The following is a 21,087-nucleotide window of genomic DNA, read 5'->3' as shown; positions in this document are numbered from 1 at the left end:
ATTTTGAGAGAATAGCAGGCATCTTCTACCCCTCAGCACTGAAGTGGAAGCCAACCATCCCCATTCCTGAGGGACTGTGTGCCATCATGGATCATCACTGAATGTCTCCTCTTTGGCTCCTTTTTTAGCCTAGGGTTTACCAGTGATGTCACTAATTCTCCAGAGCTGCTGTCATTGAGCCTGGGGGAGCCTGCAGTCCTACGGTAGCTGTGTTGCTTGAATCAGGGCCATATGCCTATTTAAGGAGGAGAGTTGGACAATCCCAGCATTCCGTCATATTCCCCAGAGATGCACGGCAGAAATCCTGAAGAAGTTTAACATCTGAGAAACAGCGTGACCAGGTCAACAATGCTTTTATATTGAAGGCCAGATTTAGTGTCTGTGGCTTAACGATGACAACTTGGATGTTAACACATTGGTAAAGCTGTGGGGTGTGGGGAAGCCAGCCCCATCTGACAACCTGATGCTGCCGGTTTCCCTTGCCTGGTCTCCTCTTCCTATCCCTGGTCCCTCCTGCCACTTCCAGAAACTTTTAAAAAACATATCGACATACAGTGCGGAATAGGCCCTTCACGCCACGCCGCCCAGTAAACCCCCCATTTAATCCTAGCCTAATCCCAGGACAGTTTACAATGACTAATTAACCCGGTATGTCTTTGGGACGTGGGAGGGAACCGAAGCGGGGAGAACGTCCAGGCAGCAGTGGGAATTGAACCCGGGTCACTTGTACCGTAAAGTGTTGTGCCAACCACTACGCTACTGTGATGGCCCTTCAGCAAAGTGTCTGAATATTTTTAAGGCAAAGGGAGATGGATTCTTGATATGCGAGATGAAATGTTAACTTTGCTAAAGAAGACTACAGTTATAATCCAATCAGCCATGACCTATCGAACTGGGGAGTTAGCCTGAAGGGCGAAGTGATCTACCTCTGCTAATTTGAAGGACCAGGTCTACGTTGTTACAGCCCAGCATGTCTTACCACTCACTGTGATGCTGTTAGAATACAGGAGGGTGTGGACTGCGGGGAGGGGTGGAGGTACAATGGCAATCTGGGTGGAAACAGTGCAGAAGTTCAGATTATACAACTGTTGTCTATTTTCTCTATCAAGATGCACCATAGTCTTCCCCTGCTTGGTGTTCCTACCTTTGTAAGAATTAGTTTGGCCAGAGAGGCCTATAGAGTAATGGGCAGGGTATCCCATAGACCACAGCAGGGTATATCTGCTACCCTATTTGGTAAGTGTTTAAACGATTTTTGCTCCCCGTGGCATTTTCTCTTGAATGTTTCCTAAAGCGGGAGAAATTCTGCTTCTGTTTATAATTCCTTACAGCTGTAAGTGGTTCGTGTCATTTGCTGAGCTTCAAACCCCAATGAGACAAATTGGTGAAAACTATCCAGAACAATAGCTTGTTTATGGATCCTGGCATGTATGTATCGCTGCTCGAGTCCAGGCTGGCTGCTCCAGGCCAGCTTCTATAGTATCAGACAGAGAAGGCATTCCCATTGATCCTCGGGAGTCGCTCACCGGTCCATCCCAAAGCTTCCGAAACAGCAACAGGCTTAGCCAGATGCCGATTTCAAATATGTTTATTCAATCAAGTCACAGGATCTCAGTACAAAAGGTTACAGTTCTTCCCATCTATCAGACCCATTATCCAAAACAACAGCTACCGTACTATGATTCCAGGTTGATTATCAGTGTGCAAATCCTCTCCACTGGAGGTGAGAGCATTGGAAATCTTGCAGAAATCATGGAATTACTAAAAATGTAGACAGCCATTCAGCCCATCAATACTCTTTGTACAGTAATCGAATCAATCAAACCTTTTCCATATTATGTAATGATAGGAGGCCATTACAGCCATTAAATCAACACCAGCTCGTCAGAACAAACCCATTCCCTTTTATCTATTCCCACTCCACTCACCTCAACTCTCTTCCCCTACCACACCCCCCCCCCCCAACGATTCTACCACTCACTCACACACAGGATAATTTACAGTGGCCAGTTAAGCCACTGTACTTGCTTGAGGTGTGGGAGGAAACCAGAGCACTCGGAGGAAATCCACACAGTCACAGAGAGAAGACGTGAAGTGCAATTAGATCCCTGTAATCCTTCTGTGCCTTTCTATTTTCTTTGTGAACACCCAAACTCAAAAACAATCCCACACCTACACAGAGGATAGTTTTAATCTAAACCCAAGAAAGTCTGCAGATGCTGGAAATCCAAAGTAACACACAGAGTGCTGGAGGAACTCAGCAGGTTAGATAGCATCTAAGGGAAAGAGTGAACAGTCGATGTTTTGGGCCCAGACCCTTTTTTCAGGACTGAGAAGGGCAAAGATGCAAGAATAAAAAGGAGGCCAGTTGGAAGCTGATAGGTGAAACCGGATGGGTGGGAAAGGTCAGGGGCTGGAGAAGAAAGAATCTGATAGGGGAGGAGAGTGGACAATAGGAGAAAGGGAAGGAGGAAGGGACCCAGGCAGAAGTAAGGGAAATTTGTTCACTGGAAGGAGAAATTAATGTTCATGCCATCGGGTTGGAGGCTACCCAGATGGAATACAAGGTGTTGCTTCTCCACCCTGAGGGTGGCCTGATCTTGGCACAAGAGGCCATGGATCAATCGGGAACGGGAATGGGAATAGGAAATTTTAATCCAGCTCAGTTGGTTTCACCTGGACCGTGGCAGCCACTGGAACAGTGAAGCCAGCTTTTCAGTGGGGCACCATACAAACTGAGAGCATCTGTGCTGAATTAGCTAAAGCAATAAGGCACACGTAAGACAGAATGCATGAGGAAAACAAAGATTCCAGGCGTTTGATGGGCTAATGCTCATCACTCACCTCAAGGAGACATCTTGTGTCATTTCAAAGGTCAACATTTGTTTTGTTGAAGAGGAATCTTTGAGATAATGACCCACAAAGCTTTTAATAAATGAACCGAGTATGGTCTAGAGAAGGCAAATGAAATGTGACTAAGGCTGGGTGGAACCAGAGGAAGATCCCACTGTACAGAAGTCAATAGCGTCTCCTCGGTTTGTATGGCAACCGAAAGCCATTGAGTGGACAGTGACCTTGACCCCAGCGGCAATGGGAAACTGAATGTCTCCAGGTAACGTGTTTGTCTCACCCTGACTACTGCCAGCGACACCTGCTTCAGAATTAGCACCTGTTCTGGCCGCAATGTTACTACACAAACACAGAGACACTCCTGCTACGCTCGCCCTCTGAGCACTTGGCCGTTATTGCACATAAAATACAGCTCATGACTTAAGGCTTACTTATGGCATCCCTGGGATGTCCCAAAGAGCTTTGCAGATGATTAACTGCTGGTTAGTGCAGTCACGTAGCGGCCAGTTTGCACAATCTACACAAACGCAAAAGGGCAAACCAGTCAACGTAGTTAGCAGAAGTTGGCTGAAAGATGACTTCAGGCTGTGCATTGGTAAAGCTCTTTGCTTGAAGGCAAGGCTGGCGACTGAACTTATTCTGCAGCAGCACGGCTGCGTCAAAGCCTCACTGTGGGAGGGGACGTGTTGAGAGGGAAGTTTCCTGGTTGGCTGCAAGTGATGAGACGCGCAATGGCTTTAGTGGTAAAAGGAGAGAGAGTGATGATAGAATTATATGTGCTGGGGTGTGGTGTCAATGCGAAATGGTCAGCATTAATATCCGGAAGATCTTGGTTGACCCAAGGACTAGTTGGTTTATGTGTGAGCAGGTGAGGTGGGCTGGGGGTTGGTCACAGACATCAAGTGGCTTTGGTCCTTCCGACCGTGTGCTAGAGAATGCAAGCTGTTGGCTGGACAAGCACTGCCGTGACAATAACATCGGGAGATGGTACATGGGTGACTTCAGGAGATGTCTGGAAACTTCATCGGGAATCATTGTGGGGAAGCTTCTAGATTGTTTCGAGGGGAATGAGGTGACTGAGGAAGTGCTCAACTCATGAAGATGTGCAGCAACCGAATCACATAGGGCAAGTGTATAAAGCAGAAGGTGGCTTTCAATGTGAAGGAAGGTAGAACACAAGAGGGTGATTTTCTTACCCATTGCAAAGTCACTTGATCTCCTTTCCCATCACTCCCTGTGGCCAGTGCCACTAACGTTCTATAAACGCGCTCCTCGCACTTTACGTCATCCTGCCGTGCCTCTCACGTGACTTGTGCTGGTGTGTGACCATGTGTGCTGTTTTGCACCCTCGCTCCAGGGGACCATTGTTTCGTTTAGCTGTATACTTGTGTACGGTTGAATGACAATAAACTTCCAATCGCATACAATACTGGTTACTTGTAAAAGCCAGGTCCAAATATGTGACTGGACGCCTCTGTCCTCTGGAGTTAAAGGCCCATATTCCTTTAGTGTTTAAATTATTCTCTACTGAGTTTTTTTAGTTATTTCTGCACTTGGATCTCTAAATCTCTCTTGGTTCCTTGCCTCCAGAGGTGAAAAGTATACTAATCTATCCCGGGTCTACACTGGATGGTCTCACACCTCCCCCACCCTGAACTCCACCTGCCACCGCTTTGCTCAACCCGTTAGCCGAACAACATTCTGCCACATTCTGATCCGTGTCGTGTGCCTTCTGACCTGGTGTCGTCCTGGAGCCATGACACAGATCCCTGCAAGATACCAATCCATATTGCATCGTCCCTACTTGTACTTTTTATCCTAATCACATTCTGTATGCTTTCTTTCACAAAGCCTGATTGGATGTGGATCCAGAAATCCATATAAATATACAGGCATTTCCATACCTACCATGCTACATACTTCGTTTGAGAATTCGTTGAAATTCAATTGACATGATTTATAAATTACTAGCCCATGTTGGCGCTCTGGTGAAATTATTTTACATCAGCAGTTGACAGTTACATGAAGAGGTAAAGTATACTTCTGACTGGGTGAGTGACCCAGAAAGCCACTTACATTTCACCAGCTAAGCTGAAATTGGAAGATCTTCAAGTGTTAATAGAGCGATGTGGATCACTGTTGCGACACTGTAAGAGTGTGCATGTATGGCTCAAGGTTGGTGGTAAAGGGAATGAGGTCTCCTGACATTATTCACCATTAGGCGACCAGAAATCGCCTCTCTGTTTAGCGAGGCAAGAAAAATCCTCGCGAACCTGAGAAGTTCTATTCTGCAGAATAGAAGTTCTGTAAAATGGGACGGAGAGGGATTGCGGTCGAAGGCTGAATGATTTATCTTGCCTTCAGGTTGGCAATTTAATCTACAAAAAAAGGGGAGGGGGAAGGGGACTGGGGTTTCAAAGTTCTAAGTAAATATATTACCAACAAAGTACCTATACGTCACCATATACCTTGACATTCATTTTCTTGTTGGCATTCATGGAACAAAGTAGTACAAGTTTGCCCTAAGTTGTGATGCAAATCAATCAGCTAAGAATCCAGATTCTATCCTGGAGCACAGCTCAGCCAACATGGTCTGAGACAGGTGGATAAGGCAGGTGTCCAATGCAGGATTCTCTGCGCTGCAGATGTCTCAATGGGCCATCACGAGAGCTGGGTCCTGGATGGTCCTGGAGTGCATGAACTGGATGCACAGAGCCTGGAGTGCTGAGCCAGGGGACAGGGCCTACAGGACTGGGCCCACTGGTACTGAGGCATTCCTCATGCTCAACGCTCAGGTACAGGTAAGACAGAGAACCAATGTAAATTTCTGAGGATTATCAAATTAAAATCTGGGAACAATCACAGAATCAATCCCATCTCTAGTCTGTGCCTAAGTTTTGGAACACCAACATTTACAAATTCAATGGATTTACTATATTTGATCTAATTTTTTGACGTTGCTGACTGATTAATTGAAAGATTAACGTGTAAACAGGTCAGTCTTGTCCTTTAGGCCAGGCCACGTGTCTAGTTCTTATTGAGTTCAGTTTTCCGGTGCTTGCGGGACAGGAACAGAATCTTCCAACAGCCTCTGGCAATTTTGTACATCCAGATGGTGTTGAGAATATCCAGAGCGACGCTGGATACGATCCAGGCGCACTGCGGGCCCAGCCCAAGGCGGTGGAAGGCGGCTGTGCCGAAGCTGGAAGCCACTTGGTGGTAGTAGGACGGAATCACGGCGATGCGCACGAGGAAGAAGCTGACGGACATGGCCACGCCGTTCAGCAGCACGAGCCTGGCGCTCCGGGGGAAGCCCAGGACCTCAAAAAACCATCTGCAGTGAAACACAGTGCATTTATTTGCACACTCCTCCTCCTCCCACCACCAGGGGCAGTGTAGGTCCCCATCCCAGCCACCATTACTCCCTCGGCAACTCAGGGTCTCCACCACACTGGCCACCAGGGGCAATGGCAGGTGCACCAGAATCTTTGACAGGAGTGCTCTATGACCAGGAAGCACCATCTCTGCTCACCGTTGGCCGGCCTTTCGAACCATGCCCCCCCCAATCGCGATTTAACCTTAGTCTAATCACAGGACATAGAAACATAGAAAATAGGTGCAGGAGTAGGCCATTCGGCCCTTCGAGCCTGCACCGCCATTCAGTATGATCATGGCTGATCATCCAACTCAGAACCCTGTACCTGCTTTCTCTCCATACCCCCTTATCCCTTTAGCCACAAGGGCCATATCTAACTTCCTCTTAAATATAGCCAATGAACCGGCCTCAGCTGTTTCCTGTGGCAGAGAATTCCACAGATTCACCACTCTCTGTGTGAAGAAGTTTTTCCTCATCTCGGTCCTAAAAGGCTTCCCCATGATCCTTAAACTGTGACCCCTCGTTCTGGACTTCCCCAACATCGGAAACAATCTTCCTGCATCTAGCCTCTCCAATCCCTTTAGAATTTTATACGTTTCAATAAGATCCTCCCTCAATCTTCTAAATTCCAGTGAGTATAGCCTAGTCGATCCAGTCTTTCTTCATATGAAAGTCCTGCCATCCCAGAAATCAATCTGGTGAACCTTCTCTGTACTCCCAATTTACAATGACCAATTAACCTACCAATTGGTATGTCTTTGGGCTGTGGGAGGAAACCAGAGCACTCAGAGGAAACCCCTGTGGTCATGGGGAAAGTAAGTGGAAACTCCTTACAGACAGCGGTGGGAATTGAACCCAGCATGCTGGTACTGTAAAGCGCTGTGCTAACCACAATGCTACTGTGCTGCCCCGAAATGACTGCCGCCTTTTACGCGGGCTGCATCATCCTTCACTGTCCAGTGAGTAGAGCATGCTCCACCTGGGCCTGCTCTGACCCATTCATGGATAACGATGTCTCCTTGCAGCCCTGGGCATATTGATCACTCCCTCGCCACAGACCTCGGCTGTTTTATCCGATTAAAGGCTCTGCCACTTGATGGCAGATACATGTGTGAGCCATAAGCGTAGCGGGGTGGTGATTCACATTTTATTTGATGAGTTTACGCTAAAGGGAAGGTGGGATCTGTTCCGAAGGGACGGTTTACACCTGAACTGGAGCGGTACTAACATTCTTGCAGGGAAGTTTGCTAGTGCTTCTTGGGGGGGGGTTTAAACTAAATTTGCAGGGGGCAGGGATCCGGAATGTGAGAGAGGATAGCGAGAGGAAGAATAAAGGACAGGTGGGGACTACACGGTTCCGGAATATTAAGTGTGTAGTAGAGGAAGGTGGGGCGGAACAAGTGATAAGGAGGACTCATGTACAGAGGGATGGTCTGACGGAACATGGAGTTAAATGTGTTGAAAGAATAAGTAAATTTAGGAAGGACCACAAAATTCTAGGGGCGTATAGCCCAATGGGAGTTCGGGGAGCTGGGTTAAGCACAATAGGCAGCAATTCAGAGAGAGGAGAAATGGGCTAAAAATTCTATATCTGAATGCACGAAGTGTCAGAAATAAGGCGGATGAGCTTGAAGCCCAGGTGCGAATGGGTAACTATGATGTTGTTGGGATAACGGAGACATGGCTGCAGGGAGATCAGACCTGGGAAATGAATGTACAAGGGTATACGTGCTATCGTAGGGACAGAAATGTGGGCAGAGGGGGTGGGGTGGCCCTGTTGGTGAGGAATGAGATTCAGTCCTTTGCAAGGGGGGACATAGGGTCAGGAGAAGTAGAGTCTGTGTGGATAGAACTGAGGAACAGTAAGGGCAAAAGGACCCAAATGGGTGTTGTCTATAGGCCACCAAACAGTAGCATGGATATTGGGTGCAAGTTGAATAGGGAGTTAACATTGGCATGTGGCAAAGGTAATGTCGCAGTAGTTATGGGGGATTTCAACATGCAGGTGAACTGGGAGAATCAGGTTGGTGCTGGACCACAGGATAGGGAGTTTGTAGAGTGCCTACGGGATGCATTCTTGGAACAGCTTGTACGAGAGCCGACCAGGGACAAGACTATTCTGGATTTAGTGTTATGTAATGAACAGGATTTGATAAGCGATCTCACAGTAAAGGAGCCATTAGGAGGTAGTGATCACAATATGATAAGCTTTTATCTGCAATTTGAGAAGGATAAGGGCAGCTCGGAGGTGTCAGTGTTGCAGATGAACAGGGGAAACTATGGAGCCATGAGGGAGGAGCTGGCCAAAGTTGACTGGACGGATAGCCTAGCAGAAAAGACAGTGGAACAGCAATGGCAGGTATTCTTGGGAATAATGCACAAGGTGCAAAATCAGTTCATCCCCCAGAGAAGGAAGGATTCAAAGGGGGGAAAGGGGCCACAGTGGTTGACAAAGTAAGTCAGAGATTGTATAGCATTTAAAAAAAAGGAAATATGACAGAGCTAAGGTGAGTGGGAGGACAGATGATTGGGAAGTGTTTAAGGAACAAAAGAACTTGACTAAAAAGACAATACGGGGAGAAAAAAATGAGGTACGAACGCAAGCTAGCCAGGAATATAAAGGAAGATAGCAAAAGCTTTTTTAGGTATGTGAAGAGATAGAAGATAGTTAAGAACAACGTTGGGCCCTTGAAGAATGAATTGGGTGAAATTGTTATGGGAAACAGAGAAATGGCAGAAGAAATTAATGAGTACTTTAGATCTGTTTTCACTAAGGAAGACACAAGCAATCTCCCAGATGTATGGATGGGCCAAGGACATAGGGTAACAGAGGAAATGAAACAGATTGACATTCGGAAGGAAACGGTGATGAGAAGACTGATGGGATTGAAGGCTGACAAATCCCCAGGTCCAGATGGTCTGCACCCTAGGGTACTAAAGGAGGTGGCCCTGGAAATTGCGGATGCATTGGTAATCATTTTCCAATGTTCCTTAGATTCAGGATCAGTCCCTGAGGATTGGAGAATGGCTAATGTTATCCCACTTTTTAAGAAAGGAGGGAGGGAGAAAACAGAGAACTATCGACCTGTCAGCCTGACATCGGTGGTGGGGAAGATGCTAGAGTCCATTATTAAGGATGAAATAGTGGCATATCTAGATAGCAGTGATAGGATTGGGCCAAGCCAGCATGGATTTACCAAGGGTAAATCATGCTTGACTAATCTGTTGGAGTTTTTCGAGGATGTAACCAGGAAGTTAGACGGGGGAGATCCAGTGGATGTAGTGTACCTCGATTTTCAGAAGGCATTTGATAAGGTCCCACATAGAAGATTGGTGGGTAAAATCAAAGCTCAGGGCATTGGGGGGAAGGCATTGACATGGATAGAAAACTGGTTGGCAGATAGAAAGCAAAGGGTAGCAGTGAATGGGTGTTTCTCAGAATGGCAGGTGGTGACTAGTGGGGTGCCACAGGGCTCGGTATTGGGACCACAGCTGTTTACCATTTACGTTAACGATTTGGATGAAGGCATAGAAAATAACATCAGCAAATTTGCTGATGATACTAAGCTGGGTGGCAGTGTGACATGTGATGAGGATGTTAGGAGAATTCAGGGTGACTTGGATAGGCTGGGTGAGTGGGCAGATACTTGGCAGATGGCGTTTAATGTGAATAAGTGTGAGGTTATCCACTTTGGGAGTAAGAACAGGAAGGCAGATTATTATCTGAACGGTGTAGAGTTGGGTAAGGGAGAAATACAAAGAGATCTCGGAGTCCTTGTTCATCAGTCACTGAAGGTGAATGAGCAAGTGCAGCAGGCAGTGAAGAAGGCTAATGGAGTGTTGGCCTTTATTACAAAGGGAATTGAGTACAAGAGCAAGGAAATCCTCTTGCATTTGTACAGAGCCCTGGTGAGACCACACCTGGAGTATTGTGTACAGTTTTGGTCTCAGGGTTAAGGAAGGACATCCTGGCTGTAGAGGAAGTGCAGCGTAGATTCACGAGGTTAATTCCTGGGATGTCTGGACTGTCTTACGCAGAGAGGTTAGAGAGACTGGGCTTGTACATGCTGGAATTAAGGAGATTGAGAGGGGATCTGATTGAAACATATAAGATTATTAAGGGATTGGACAAGATAGAGGCAGGAAATATGTTCCAGATGCTGGGAGAGTCCAGTACCAGAGGGCATGGTTTGAGAATAAGGGGTAGGTCATTTAGGACAGAGTTAAGGAAAATCTTCTTCTCCCAGAGAGTTGTGGGGGTCTGGTATGCACTGCCTCGGAAGGTAGTGGAGGCCAATTCTCTGGATGCCTTCAAGAAGGAGCTAGATAGGTATCTTATGGATAGGGGAATCAAGGGATATGGGGACAAGGCAGGAACTGGGTATTGATAGTAATTGATCAGCCATGATCTCAAAATGGCGGTGCAGGCTCGAAGGGCCGAATGGTCTACTTCTGCACCTATTGTCTATTGTCTATAAACATCAAAGCATCGAACCCGGAAAATGAGCTGGCCATTATTTTACGCTTTAATTGAAGCTTCAGTCAGGAAAGGCACAGCTCGGCACCTTCTGCAGCTCTGCCGAGAGCTCCCGAAACCTGGGTAGCAACCCATTGCCCACGCGATACACAAACTGAAAGGCAACTTACCGCTGATTTACAAAGGGCGTGGAGAGCTCTGCAATCAGTCGGAAATTAGCAAAGTAAGGGAGGAGACCCCGAGCCTGTGAAGGAGAACCAAGGTGAGAAACGTGATCCGGAAGAAGAAAGGGAACAGAGGATTGGGGTTATTTCTGCACCCACAAAGAGGAAAGCTGCTTGCCCCCTTGACTTACCAGCACATACTGGTAGGCATAGAGCGCTGCCAAGTGGTGGCTGATGAAATACCTGTCTCCTAGTGTCTTCCAGTGCCACAGGAGAAGCATTAGATCTGCAATAAGAGTGAGAGTGTAAGCCAGACAAAGCCAGCAACCAATGAAAAGTGTGTGAAACGGCAAAGCCACTGACCAGTAAGAGCAAGGGCATCAAGAGCACAAAAGCCAACGGCCAATGAGAGCAAAGGAATGAAGGCAGCAACCAATGACAGCAAGACTGAAATGCACAAAACCACCAACCAATAAGAGAAATGGGCAAAGCCACCAATGAGAGCAAGAATACAAAGTGAGAAGACCAATGAGAGCAGGAGGGTAAAGTGGGGAAAGCCAGGGACCAATGAGAGCAGGAACGTGACGAGTGCAAAGCCAGCAGCCAATCAGAGCAGGATTTTGATGTGGTCAAATCCAAAAACCAGAAATAGATGGGCACAGCTAGTGACCAGTGTGCAACTACAAGGGGAGGAGTCAGAGGGGAAGAAGGCGAGTGAAGTTTGTGAAAAAGCCAGCAACCCAAGTGAGCGATGCTGGTTAAAGACCGCGACCCGGTTAGATAAAGTAGATTTTAGACAATCTGATTACACATTGGCCAACATTGTGGTGTAGTGGCATTAACATCTGCCTATAGCCCAACCAGGAATGTCTGATGGGGCAGTATAGATGGCTTTCCACAATCTAATTTTAACCTATACTGCGTAAGCCTCGCAAGTGTTTGATGGGCAGTGTGGATAGAACTTTTACTCTCTAGCTAATCTTTCCTTCATTTTGGCTCTCCCTCAGGCCCCCAGTTTTGTGTAATTATTTTGCTCATTTAATATCACTGCATTTAACTAAATTAAAAGTTAACCTCACTGTCCCGGATACACTTCAACTCCAGCAGTGCACACCAGTCCTGGAAGGCTTCCAGGAGTGAGTGGACTCAATGTCCTCCTTCTACAAGGACACTCAAGCACAGATGTGACTCAGAAGAGGAGCTGAAGTTGGCGCAGAGAGTCAATGTGATGGTCCGCAAACTTTCTGACCCATTGCCATATCTGCCCTGGCTGTCTTTAATGGACAGTTTTGAGAGAGCTTTATTTTACACTGAACTTCTGCTGGCACTACCCTTGATGGGACAGCTAGAGTGAAATGTATTATGGATCTAACCTGTATCGCCTCTGCCTTGGGAATGGTTGATGGGACGTTGTAGAGCAGGGGTTTCCAACCAGGGGTTCACTGCCCCCTTGGTTAATGGTAAGGGTCCGTGGCATAAAAAAAGCTGAGAACTTCTGCTGTAGAGAGATATTTCCTCTGCTTCTATCTTATGCAATCTTTGTCCTGGGGGTGTTTGATGGAACAATGTCTAACCTGCGCTGTGCCTAACCTAAAAGTGTGTGATGGGGCGAAGAGGGAGCTTCGTTCAGTTTTTGATGTGCATACCTATCCCGAAAGTGAGGAGCAGCTGAAATAAAATATCTGGAATGAAAGTTTTAGAGATTCAGGTGTGGAAATCATTCATCTAAAGACTTGCTGGGAGTGTGTGCAATGCTCACCATTGATCAAGTAGCCTGAAGCGATTGCTATGTTAACCTTGACTAGTCTGGGATCCCCCCTGTAAAACACAAGAGCAAAAGCTTCAGTTTTCAAAGGGTCCTGGGCTTGTTACCCTGCTGTCAGCACGAATGACATTATAAGCAACTGGCACAGTTCACAGAAAGGATCAACAGAGCCCATTTTCAGGACACAAGCTGCTCATTGAGTAGATGCCTGGATCCTGGTGACGGTGACTAAATGTGGAGTCAGGTGAAGAATGGAGTGAGGATGAGAGCAGCAGCTTGGGAAAACCCTGAACCTCCTGAGAATAGCGATAATTGGGCGCGGTTCCAAAATGTGGGGTGGGGGGTGGCGGATAAAGCTGGAGGAAAGCAACAATTGCTCAGGAAAGCACATCTCGATCAGACATGAGAAGGAGATCAGAAAGCAGTGAAGGTGAACAAGCTAAATGAAACAAGCTGAAGTCCTGCCTGGGAGATCTGAACTTCTTCAAGGTAGGTTTTCCTGGAAAAGAAGTGGGAATGCATTAAATACTTGGTGGTCCAGGTTAAATCCCAGTTCTGTGAATCACTAGCATCCATTTGAGGGAACAGAGGATTAAGATCTCACTTGCAGAGCGTGTGTGAGCCGTTGCAGCTAGTTGCTGCAACAGTCATGTAAACCATCGACAGATATTCCACAATCACAAGATCAACTTTCTTGGCAGGCAGCTAAGATGCCGTGCAATCCAAGGCTGATTAAGTGAAAATCTGCAGACCTAGGAATTTTGTCCAAACCTTGTGTATAAGCTCACATTCCAGTGGACATTGATCCATATGAGGAAAGATGATGGGTTCGGGGTAATTAATAATTTCTTGTGAAACACCAGCAATGTCTGAAATCTAGCAGATGAGGGCATGTTCTTCAAATGTAGTGTGCTCTAATAAGCAAAACATCTGGACTCCAAGTTCACAGCAGATGTTCACACACACTATTTCCATCAGGATAGCAACCAGGAGCTTTGAATGAGGCCAGCTGTATGTCCCTTATACCAAGGATGAACGCTGAAGCCAAGGTAAAGCATAGCCCAATGACCCAGAAACTAGCACCGCTGGGAACTGAATCACAGAGCCCAGGTCACAGGCAGCAGAGGGAGATCTCTGAATCATTTCAATATCCTAAATGTTGGAAGTGGAAGAGAGCACTGAATCACTGAGGTCTGGAGTCAACAGGAAGTGAAAGGACAAGTAAGACATGTGGGACTTCAATAGCCTCAAGTGTTGCATTGTCTTGGAATTAATTTAAAACTATTCTCAAAGTTGAAATACTGACTGCTAACTGAACACTGGTAACAGAGGGTGGTTGGGGAAGAACTCATTTTGTTACCTCTGAGGCAAACATGAGGAAATCTGCAGATGCTGGAAATTCAAGCAACACACACAAAATGCTGGTGGAACACAGCAGGCCAGGCGGCATCTATAGGGAGAAGCGCTGTCGACGTTTCGGGCCGAGACCCTCAGTTAGTCCTGACGAAGGGTCTCGGCCCGAAACGTCGACAGCGCTTCTCCCTATAGATGCCGCCTGGCCTGCTGTGTTCCACCAGCATTTTGTGTGTGTTGTTTGTTACTTCTGAGGTGCAGTTTCGAGATTGGTTAGATACCAGAGATGTATTTTTCTTCCCCAAAAATAGCAATTCTGGCTCAGTCCATTAAATTTAATTAAATGTAACCACAAGATAATCACACACATTAATACAAACGCAGCAAAAAGACAAACATACAAAAATTCTGGAGGAACTGAGCAGGTCAGGCAGCTTCCACAGTCGACATTTCGGGCTGAGACCTTTCATTGGGACTGAAAAGGAAGGGGGAAGAAGGAATAGGAGATGAGAGCGGACCGTGGGAGAAAGAAGAGTAAGAGGGGGACCAGAGGGAAGTAATAGGTAGGTTTTGATGAGAAGAGGCAAGTGGGAGGGGGGGTCAGAGTGGGGAATTTAAAGAGGGGGAGGGGAAAACTGGATGTTGGAGAAGTCATTGTTCATGCCATCAGGTTGTGTTGGAGGCTACTCGGATGGAATATGAGGTGTTGCTCCTCCAATCTGACAGTGGCTTCATCATGGCAGAGGAGCCCACAGACTGATATTTCATGAATGGGAATGGGGAATGGAATTAAGATAGCTGGCCACCGACAAATCCTGTCTTTTGCAGATGGCGTGAAGAGGTCCCCTGATCTCCATTGGGCCTCATCAACATAGAGGAGTCGCGCTGGGACTACTGGATACAGTAGATGACCTCAGCATGGCTGGTGAAGTGTTGCCTCACCTGGATGGACATTTTGGGGCCCTGAATGGAGGTGTAGGAGAAGTGAATGGACAGGTGTGGCGCTTTTTCTTCTTGTAGGGTTAAGTGCCAGGAGGGAAATTAGTGGGGAGGGTGGAATGGACAAGGGAATCACAGAGGGAGTGACCCCTGCAAAAAGCAGAGAGCGGCGGGTGGGGGGGGGGGGGGGGGGGGGGAAGATGTGTTTGGTGGTAGCATCCCATTGAAGATGGCTGATGTCGCTGAGAATAACGTGGAGATGCGGAGGCTCATGTGGTGGAACTCTATACCCCTGCTGAGGCAACTGAAAGATGGGGTGAGGGGTAATATCTGGGAAATGGAGGTGACGCAGGTGAGGGCAGCATTCGGTAATGGTGAAGGAAGGTGAAACCCTGTTTTTTTTTTTGTGGAAGGAGGACATCCCTGATGTCCTGGAAAGACTCATCTTGGAAATGGATGTGACATGGACGAAGGAACGGAGAACAGGGAATAGCATCTTTGCAAGTGACCGAGTGGGAAGAAGTATAGTCAAGTTAGCTGAGAGAGAGGGAGTCAATAGCTTTATACAATATATTGGTAGAAAGGTGGTAGAAATGGGCAGAGTGGAATTTGGAGGCAAAGTTGTTGAAACTGATGAGCTTTGTGCGGGTGCAAGAAGCAGCACCAAAGCACTTGTAAAAGATTTGGGGAGCGTTACCAAGAAAGGCGTGGAGGATGGGCTGTTTTACATAGCCAACGAAATGGCAGGTTTGCTGGGCCCCTTGGATTCACCTCTGGTTTGGGAAAAGCGGGAGGGACTGAAAGAGAAGTTGTGGAGCTTGAAGACCAATTCTGCGGGATGGAGGAGGGTGGCGATGGATAGGAACTGGGGAGCTCAGTTGTTCAGGAAGAAGCGGAGAGCTTTAAGGCCCTCTTGTTGGGGGACAGAAGTGTATAGGGACTGGACATCCACGGTGAAAATGAGGTGATCAGGACTAGGGAACTCAAAGTTGAGAACACGTGGAGGACCGTAGATGTAGGTAAGAAGGGTCTGAACCAAGGGGGATAAAATTGGGTCGAGGTATACAGACATGTGTTCAGTAGGGCAGGAGCAGGCAGAAACAGTAGGCCAACCCTGTGTTCGCACTAATACATTTGATCATCAAAAAATCTACCAACAACCCACTTAAAATTAATGGACTGAGCCAGAATTGCCATTTTTGGAAAAAAACACATCAATTGTGCCTGACTAATCCTGAAACTGCACCCCAGAAGTAACAAAAATAGCTCTTCCCCAAACACCCTCGGTTCCCAGTATTGGGTTAGCAGTCGGTACATCAGCTGTGCCAAAAACTTTGGAAATAGGGTTTTAAAGTAACCCCAACGCAATGATGTAACCCCTGAAGCTATTGAAGTCCCATATCTTCCTTGTCCCTTCACTTCCTACGGACTTCAGGACTCTCTTTGTCCTCACCCGTGTCCACCACTTAGGGTTACAGATTGCTCTGTGTTTCTAGCATCTGCTGAATCTCGTGTTTAAAAAAATATTACCACAATGAGAGATTGTTCCTGATAACAGCAGACAAAACTGGCAACATGGTCTCACAATACGAAGGAAATGAGGGGGGAGATCGTTCATCACAGGGGGAGATCACAGGTAGAATGGAGAGAAGGACACTGAACATATCAAGATAGACGGAGATTAGTGGGCAAACTGCCAACAGCATTGCTCAGTACATCCTGGGCTGGGGAGCTGTTGTTTCCTCCACAATTCACCGTCTTGAGCCGGCAAATCCTGCTGTTTCGCACTCGCAAAGGGTTGGGTGCCCTCTGAGGCCTTGCTTCTGCCTAAAACTGGTGCCCGCTGAGGGTTTCTTTTCAGTTTGGTCCCTGCCCTTCGGTATCTGCAGATTTCACTTAAAGACTCATGCTGGGACTTTCAGGCTCTTACCAGATTCGGTCTCTGTTGACGTCGTCATCGAACCAGAGGATGTACAGAGCCAGACTCCCAACTACGAGAGCGTGAACTGTGGACACGCACCTGCGGAGGAATGGCAAAAAAAGTTGAGTCCAAGCACGAACAATAATGGACTGTAAGACGCGATCAGATCAACACCAGGAGATCCCAGGTTAGTCTGGACATGCATTATGTGTATGCTGAAGGTACTGATTCCCTCAGAATCTTACTGGTGGTACGTTTCTCAGTGAAGGTTAACCAGTGATTACTGGACTAAGACAACAGTGTCTCAATTTCATTTATTTGCAGGTTAAGCATCTGTAATTAGAAGCTGCAAAGTAAACTCACCCAGAGATCTATAGTTATACCCAACTTACTTGTGCAGTCATATGCTCCACATTCTTGCTGAGCGGATGCTCCCATGTCTGACAGATCAGCAAGGGAGCAAGATGACGGTATGAAGCGGCCCTTCAGAAACCGGCGATCGGCTCATCTGGATCGAGGTGCTGCACCTGGTCGGGCTGTTGCCTCACTGGCCCAGCAGCCTGGGTTCAATCCTGACCTGTGCTGCTGTCCGTGTGGAGTCCGCATGTTCTCCTGTGACCGCCTGGATGTCCTAGAGACGTGTGGGCTGATAGGTCACTGTAAATCCCCTCTGGCGGGTAGGTGAGGGTAGACTCTGACGGGGAGCTAACAGGAGCGTGGGGAGAATAAAATGGAAGTACTGTAGGATTGGTGTATATGGTTAGCAGGGATTTGGTGGGCCGAAAGGCCTTTCCCATGCTCTATAATTCCTACGGTTAAAAAGCTGTGGCAAGCGGAGTGGTGGACAATCATTGTGCGATTATGTAAAGGAAACCTTGGAACTAACCTGTGCAGCAGATGCACCAGTGAAGATGGCTCTCTCTCCTGCACCTGACCTGTGCTTCGGCTGCCCTGGGAGTAGTCAACTGGACGGGACACGTGGAAGCGGAAGCAGACTGGAGGGGAGAGAGCCCCTCTGCAGCGTCTGGAGCAGGCGACGTGAGGTCTGAATGCAGATCCCCTAGAGCAGGGGCTCCCAACCTATTTTACGCCATGGACCCCCCTCCCCGCCCTAGAGAAAGGAGGATGCATCGTTCACAATACTAGATGAGAGGCAGAGGTTGTAGTGGAAGGGCAATGGGCCTCAATGTAGGAATGCCAGTCACGTCCAATGGGATACACTCCAGGTTACTGAGGGATGGAAGAGTGGAAATGGTGGGGATTTTAGCTACAGTCTTTTTCCTTGGATATGGGAAAGTGTCTGAGGTTGACACCATAACCTGGTTAATATCTGGGGACAAGTAAGGTAGAACTGAAGCAACATTTAGATGCTGGAATGACACGTGGTCAAACACGCCTCATGGGAGCTGATCTGAAGGCTGGTGGTAACATTCACTGACTCGACAGCCCGCAGAGACTAATAAACACAGAGCAGCACAATCAGCCTGGGGAGGTGACCCCGCGGGTAAATCTATCAGGAACTTTGCACTGTTTACCAGAACGCAGAGGTCAAGTACCTGGAGTGCCATTCCGTTTTCTGCGCCTGAGATAAGCCGCTGTAACCCCAGCTGAGCAGAGCGGAGAGGCGCGGAGTTATCACGTGGAAGAGGAGCTGGAAAACAAAGAGGCTGGCCACAACCACCAGATATGATCCATCCATTCCTGCGGGACTCCTGATGAGAGAGAGCACAACTCAGAGCGGTGAACAACTTGTCGAGTACCTGCGCTTGCAGTCTACTCACAGCTCGGCGAGACGGCTGGCTCCTGCCCGAGGTTGTCCGGCACTGGGTCCCGGACAGGAACACCAGGCGCATTTATAGTGCTGTTAAATTGGAGGATAGTAGCGCTAATCCCACCTGATCACTCCACTAAATAGAAGCGCCTTGTTCCCGTGGTTTTAAAATTAATCCTCTCCCATTTCTGCTTGAAAACTAAACCTCAGGCCGTTTCCAGCCTGCTCCTGGATTAACAGTTCACAGAGTCCAAACATTTCTGAAAACAACAAACCTTTCCAGAATCCCACTGTGCCCTGTCCAACTACTACATTCAGAAACTACCTGAGGCCAACAAGCTGTATGGAATTGCTCAGTGTCTGGGTGTTCGTTTGCTGATCATTCTCTCAATCAGAATATCACCCTTGTGTGAGACATTATCCTGGAACTTATGGAATCTCATTCTCACACACAGAGTGACGTTCACGAGTTTTCACTCAGTAGCAACTACACACACACACACAGCCCATGAAGTAGAAACGGGAATCGGTGACTTTGCCTGTTATTCTTGCTTCAACATTTAATAACTAAAAGGTTATTTCTGCCCTGAGCCAATTTCCTTGCTTCCCTGCGCATTCAAATGGCTACCCAGCTCAGTTTAGAGTAAACTTGACTGAAGTATACTTGGGTGGAGAATTACAAAATTAACTACTCTCTGAATGAAAAGGCTTATCCTTATCCCAGTATTAAGGGACCACTCCTTACTCTGAGAGTGGGACGCCTGGTTCTAGACAGCCTAATCAGGAGTCAGTTACCTGATGTTGTGGTGTTCGCTCGCTTGCAGATGTGTCATCACCAGTTGAGGAGACATCCTCAGTGCGCAGTTGTTGGTGTTCCTCTCTGGGAGTGCTCCTGTTTATACAGGCCTCCCCCATCCACCATTCGCTTGCCTCTGTCCTGACTGCCCCCTCAGCTGACCTTTGAATTCTATTGCCTCACGTTTCTTTGGCTCTTAGGGGCTCGTAAATGGTGTCCATTTTGTTCGTTTAAGGAGTTATCGGAAGAGAACCACGCTTCTACATCTTCTCGTGCCGCTTCCTGCTTTGCCTGCGCCAGAACCTCCGCAGAGTCCTTCTCCGTCTTCGTGTACTGAGATCAGCGACCGTGGATCATGCCCCCGTACCGTCAGTTTGTGTTCCCATAAACGAGTGAAGAGCTTACGTCCTGTCCGGCCGACGTAACCGGGACACCAGGGAGGTTCTGGTGCAGGCACGGGAATTTTTAGAAGCGTGGTTCTCTACTGATAACTATGTAAGCAAGCATATCGAAATCGACACCATCCACGAACCCCTAAGAGCCAAAGAAAGGCAAGGCAATAGAATTCAATGGTCAACCGAAGGGGAAGCCAGAGAGGATGGAGGCAGTTGAACGGGGGGGCCTACAGAAACGTGTGCACTCCCAGAGGGAAACACCAACGACTGCGCACTGATGCTGTCACCTCGACTGGTGATGGAACGTCTACAAGCCGATTACCAAGCTCAGCAAAAGCACCCACGACACCAAACGCCTCAACCCGAGCCACCAATATTCACCACCCCCCGTAGTTAACTAATTTCTTCATTGATTCTGTGATGCTCTGTTTGAATTTTGTGCAGCTCATTGTCACCCCTCATTCTGTGTTAACCCTCCTCGGGAAAGCACAGCCAGCGCAGAGTGAATACGGTGACCCTTGTCGCTGTTCCCCGATTGCAGGTGTAAACTTCCCTAGGCAGGGAGATCGGGCAGGTACACGACATTCCACGCGCACACTCACCAGCAGAGCATCTTTACTCTTGTACTCACTGTAACTTTAAATGTTTCATACACACCAGCAGAGCAGGAACAACAGGCCAGACAGCCCATTCATGTTTCTACTCTCTACCAAATGCAATAAGCATATACAACAGGTCATCTCTGTGTGACAGAGAATACACATCATAGTTCAATAATCTGTTTCATTATTTTGTCCATTATTATTGCACATTGGCAAATTTTTATTGTGTATATTTTTATTCTGTACTTTTGTTAATATTATTATATTATTATCATTATTATAAACATAAAAACATAGAAAACATACACCGCAATACAGGCCTTTCGGCCCACAAAGCTGTGCTGAACATGTCCCTACCTTGGAACTACAGAAGCTTTACCCATAGCCCTCTATTTTTCCAAGCTCCGTGTAGCCATCCAGGAGTCTCTTAAAAGACCCTATTGTTTCTGCCTCTACCACCGCATTCCACGCACTCACCACTCTCTGCATAAAAAACTTAACCCTGACATCTCCTCTGTACCTACTTCCAAGCACCTTAAAACTATGCCCTCTCATGCTAGCCATTTCAGCCCTGGGAAAAAGCCTCTGATGTGTGTTTTTTTAATGTTGCTGCTGTAACAAAATAATTCCCCACTCGTGATTATGAACATCAATACCTTTCAATCTCTCATGATTTAA

The 21,087-nt window shown here is 47.3% G+C and overlaps 1 protein-coding gene across 2 annotated transcripts in view; it reads right to left on the bottom strand.

Moving 5' to 3' along the window:
• LOC140740213 (TLC domain-containing protein 4-B-like) overlaps positions 1 to 21,087 on the bottom strand; it is a 61,122-nt gene that overhangs the window by 31,338 nt on the left and 8,697 nt on the right. The window contains exons 2-7 of one of the 2 annotated variants that reach the window (XM_073069270.1): positions 18,402 to 18,557; positions 16,855 to 16,944; positions 12,627 to 12,685; positions 11,059 to 11,153; positions 10,874 to 10,947; positions 1,573 to 6,184 (exon numbers count right to left, since the gene is read on the bottom strand). In XM_073069270.1, coding sequence (XP_072925371.1) covers positions 5,878 to 6,184; positions 10,874 to 10,947; positions 11,059 to 11,153; positions 12,627 to 12,685; positions 16,855 to 16,944; positions 18,402 to 18,544 — 768 coding nt within the window. In that variant the 5' untranslated portion in view covers positions 18,545 to 18,557 and the 3' untranslated portion in view covers positions 1,573 to 5,877. Of the gene's footprint in view, positions 1 to 1,572; positions 6,185 to 10,873; positions 10,948 to 11,058; positions 11,154 to 12,626; positions 12,686 to 16,854; positions 16,945 to 18,401; positions 18,558 to 21,087 lie in introns of those variants that run through there. The other variant, XM_073069269.1, reaches the window with a different exon arrangement.

Source organism: Hemitrygon akajei, chromosome 16 (genome assembly GCF_048418815.1).
Source record: "Hemitrygon akajei chromosome 16, sHemAka1.3, whole genome shotgun sequence".
Lineage (NCBI taxonomy): Eukaryota > Metazoa > Chordata > Chondrichthyes > Myliobatiformes > Dasyatidae > Hemitrygon > Hemitrygon akajei.
Note: the sequence above shows the minus strand (reverse complement) of the source record. Positions and strands in the feature narration are given on the sequence as shown.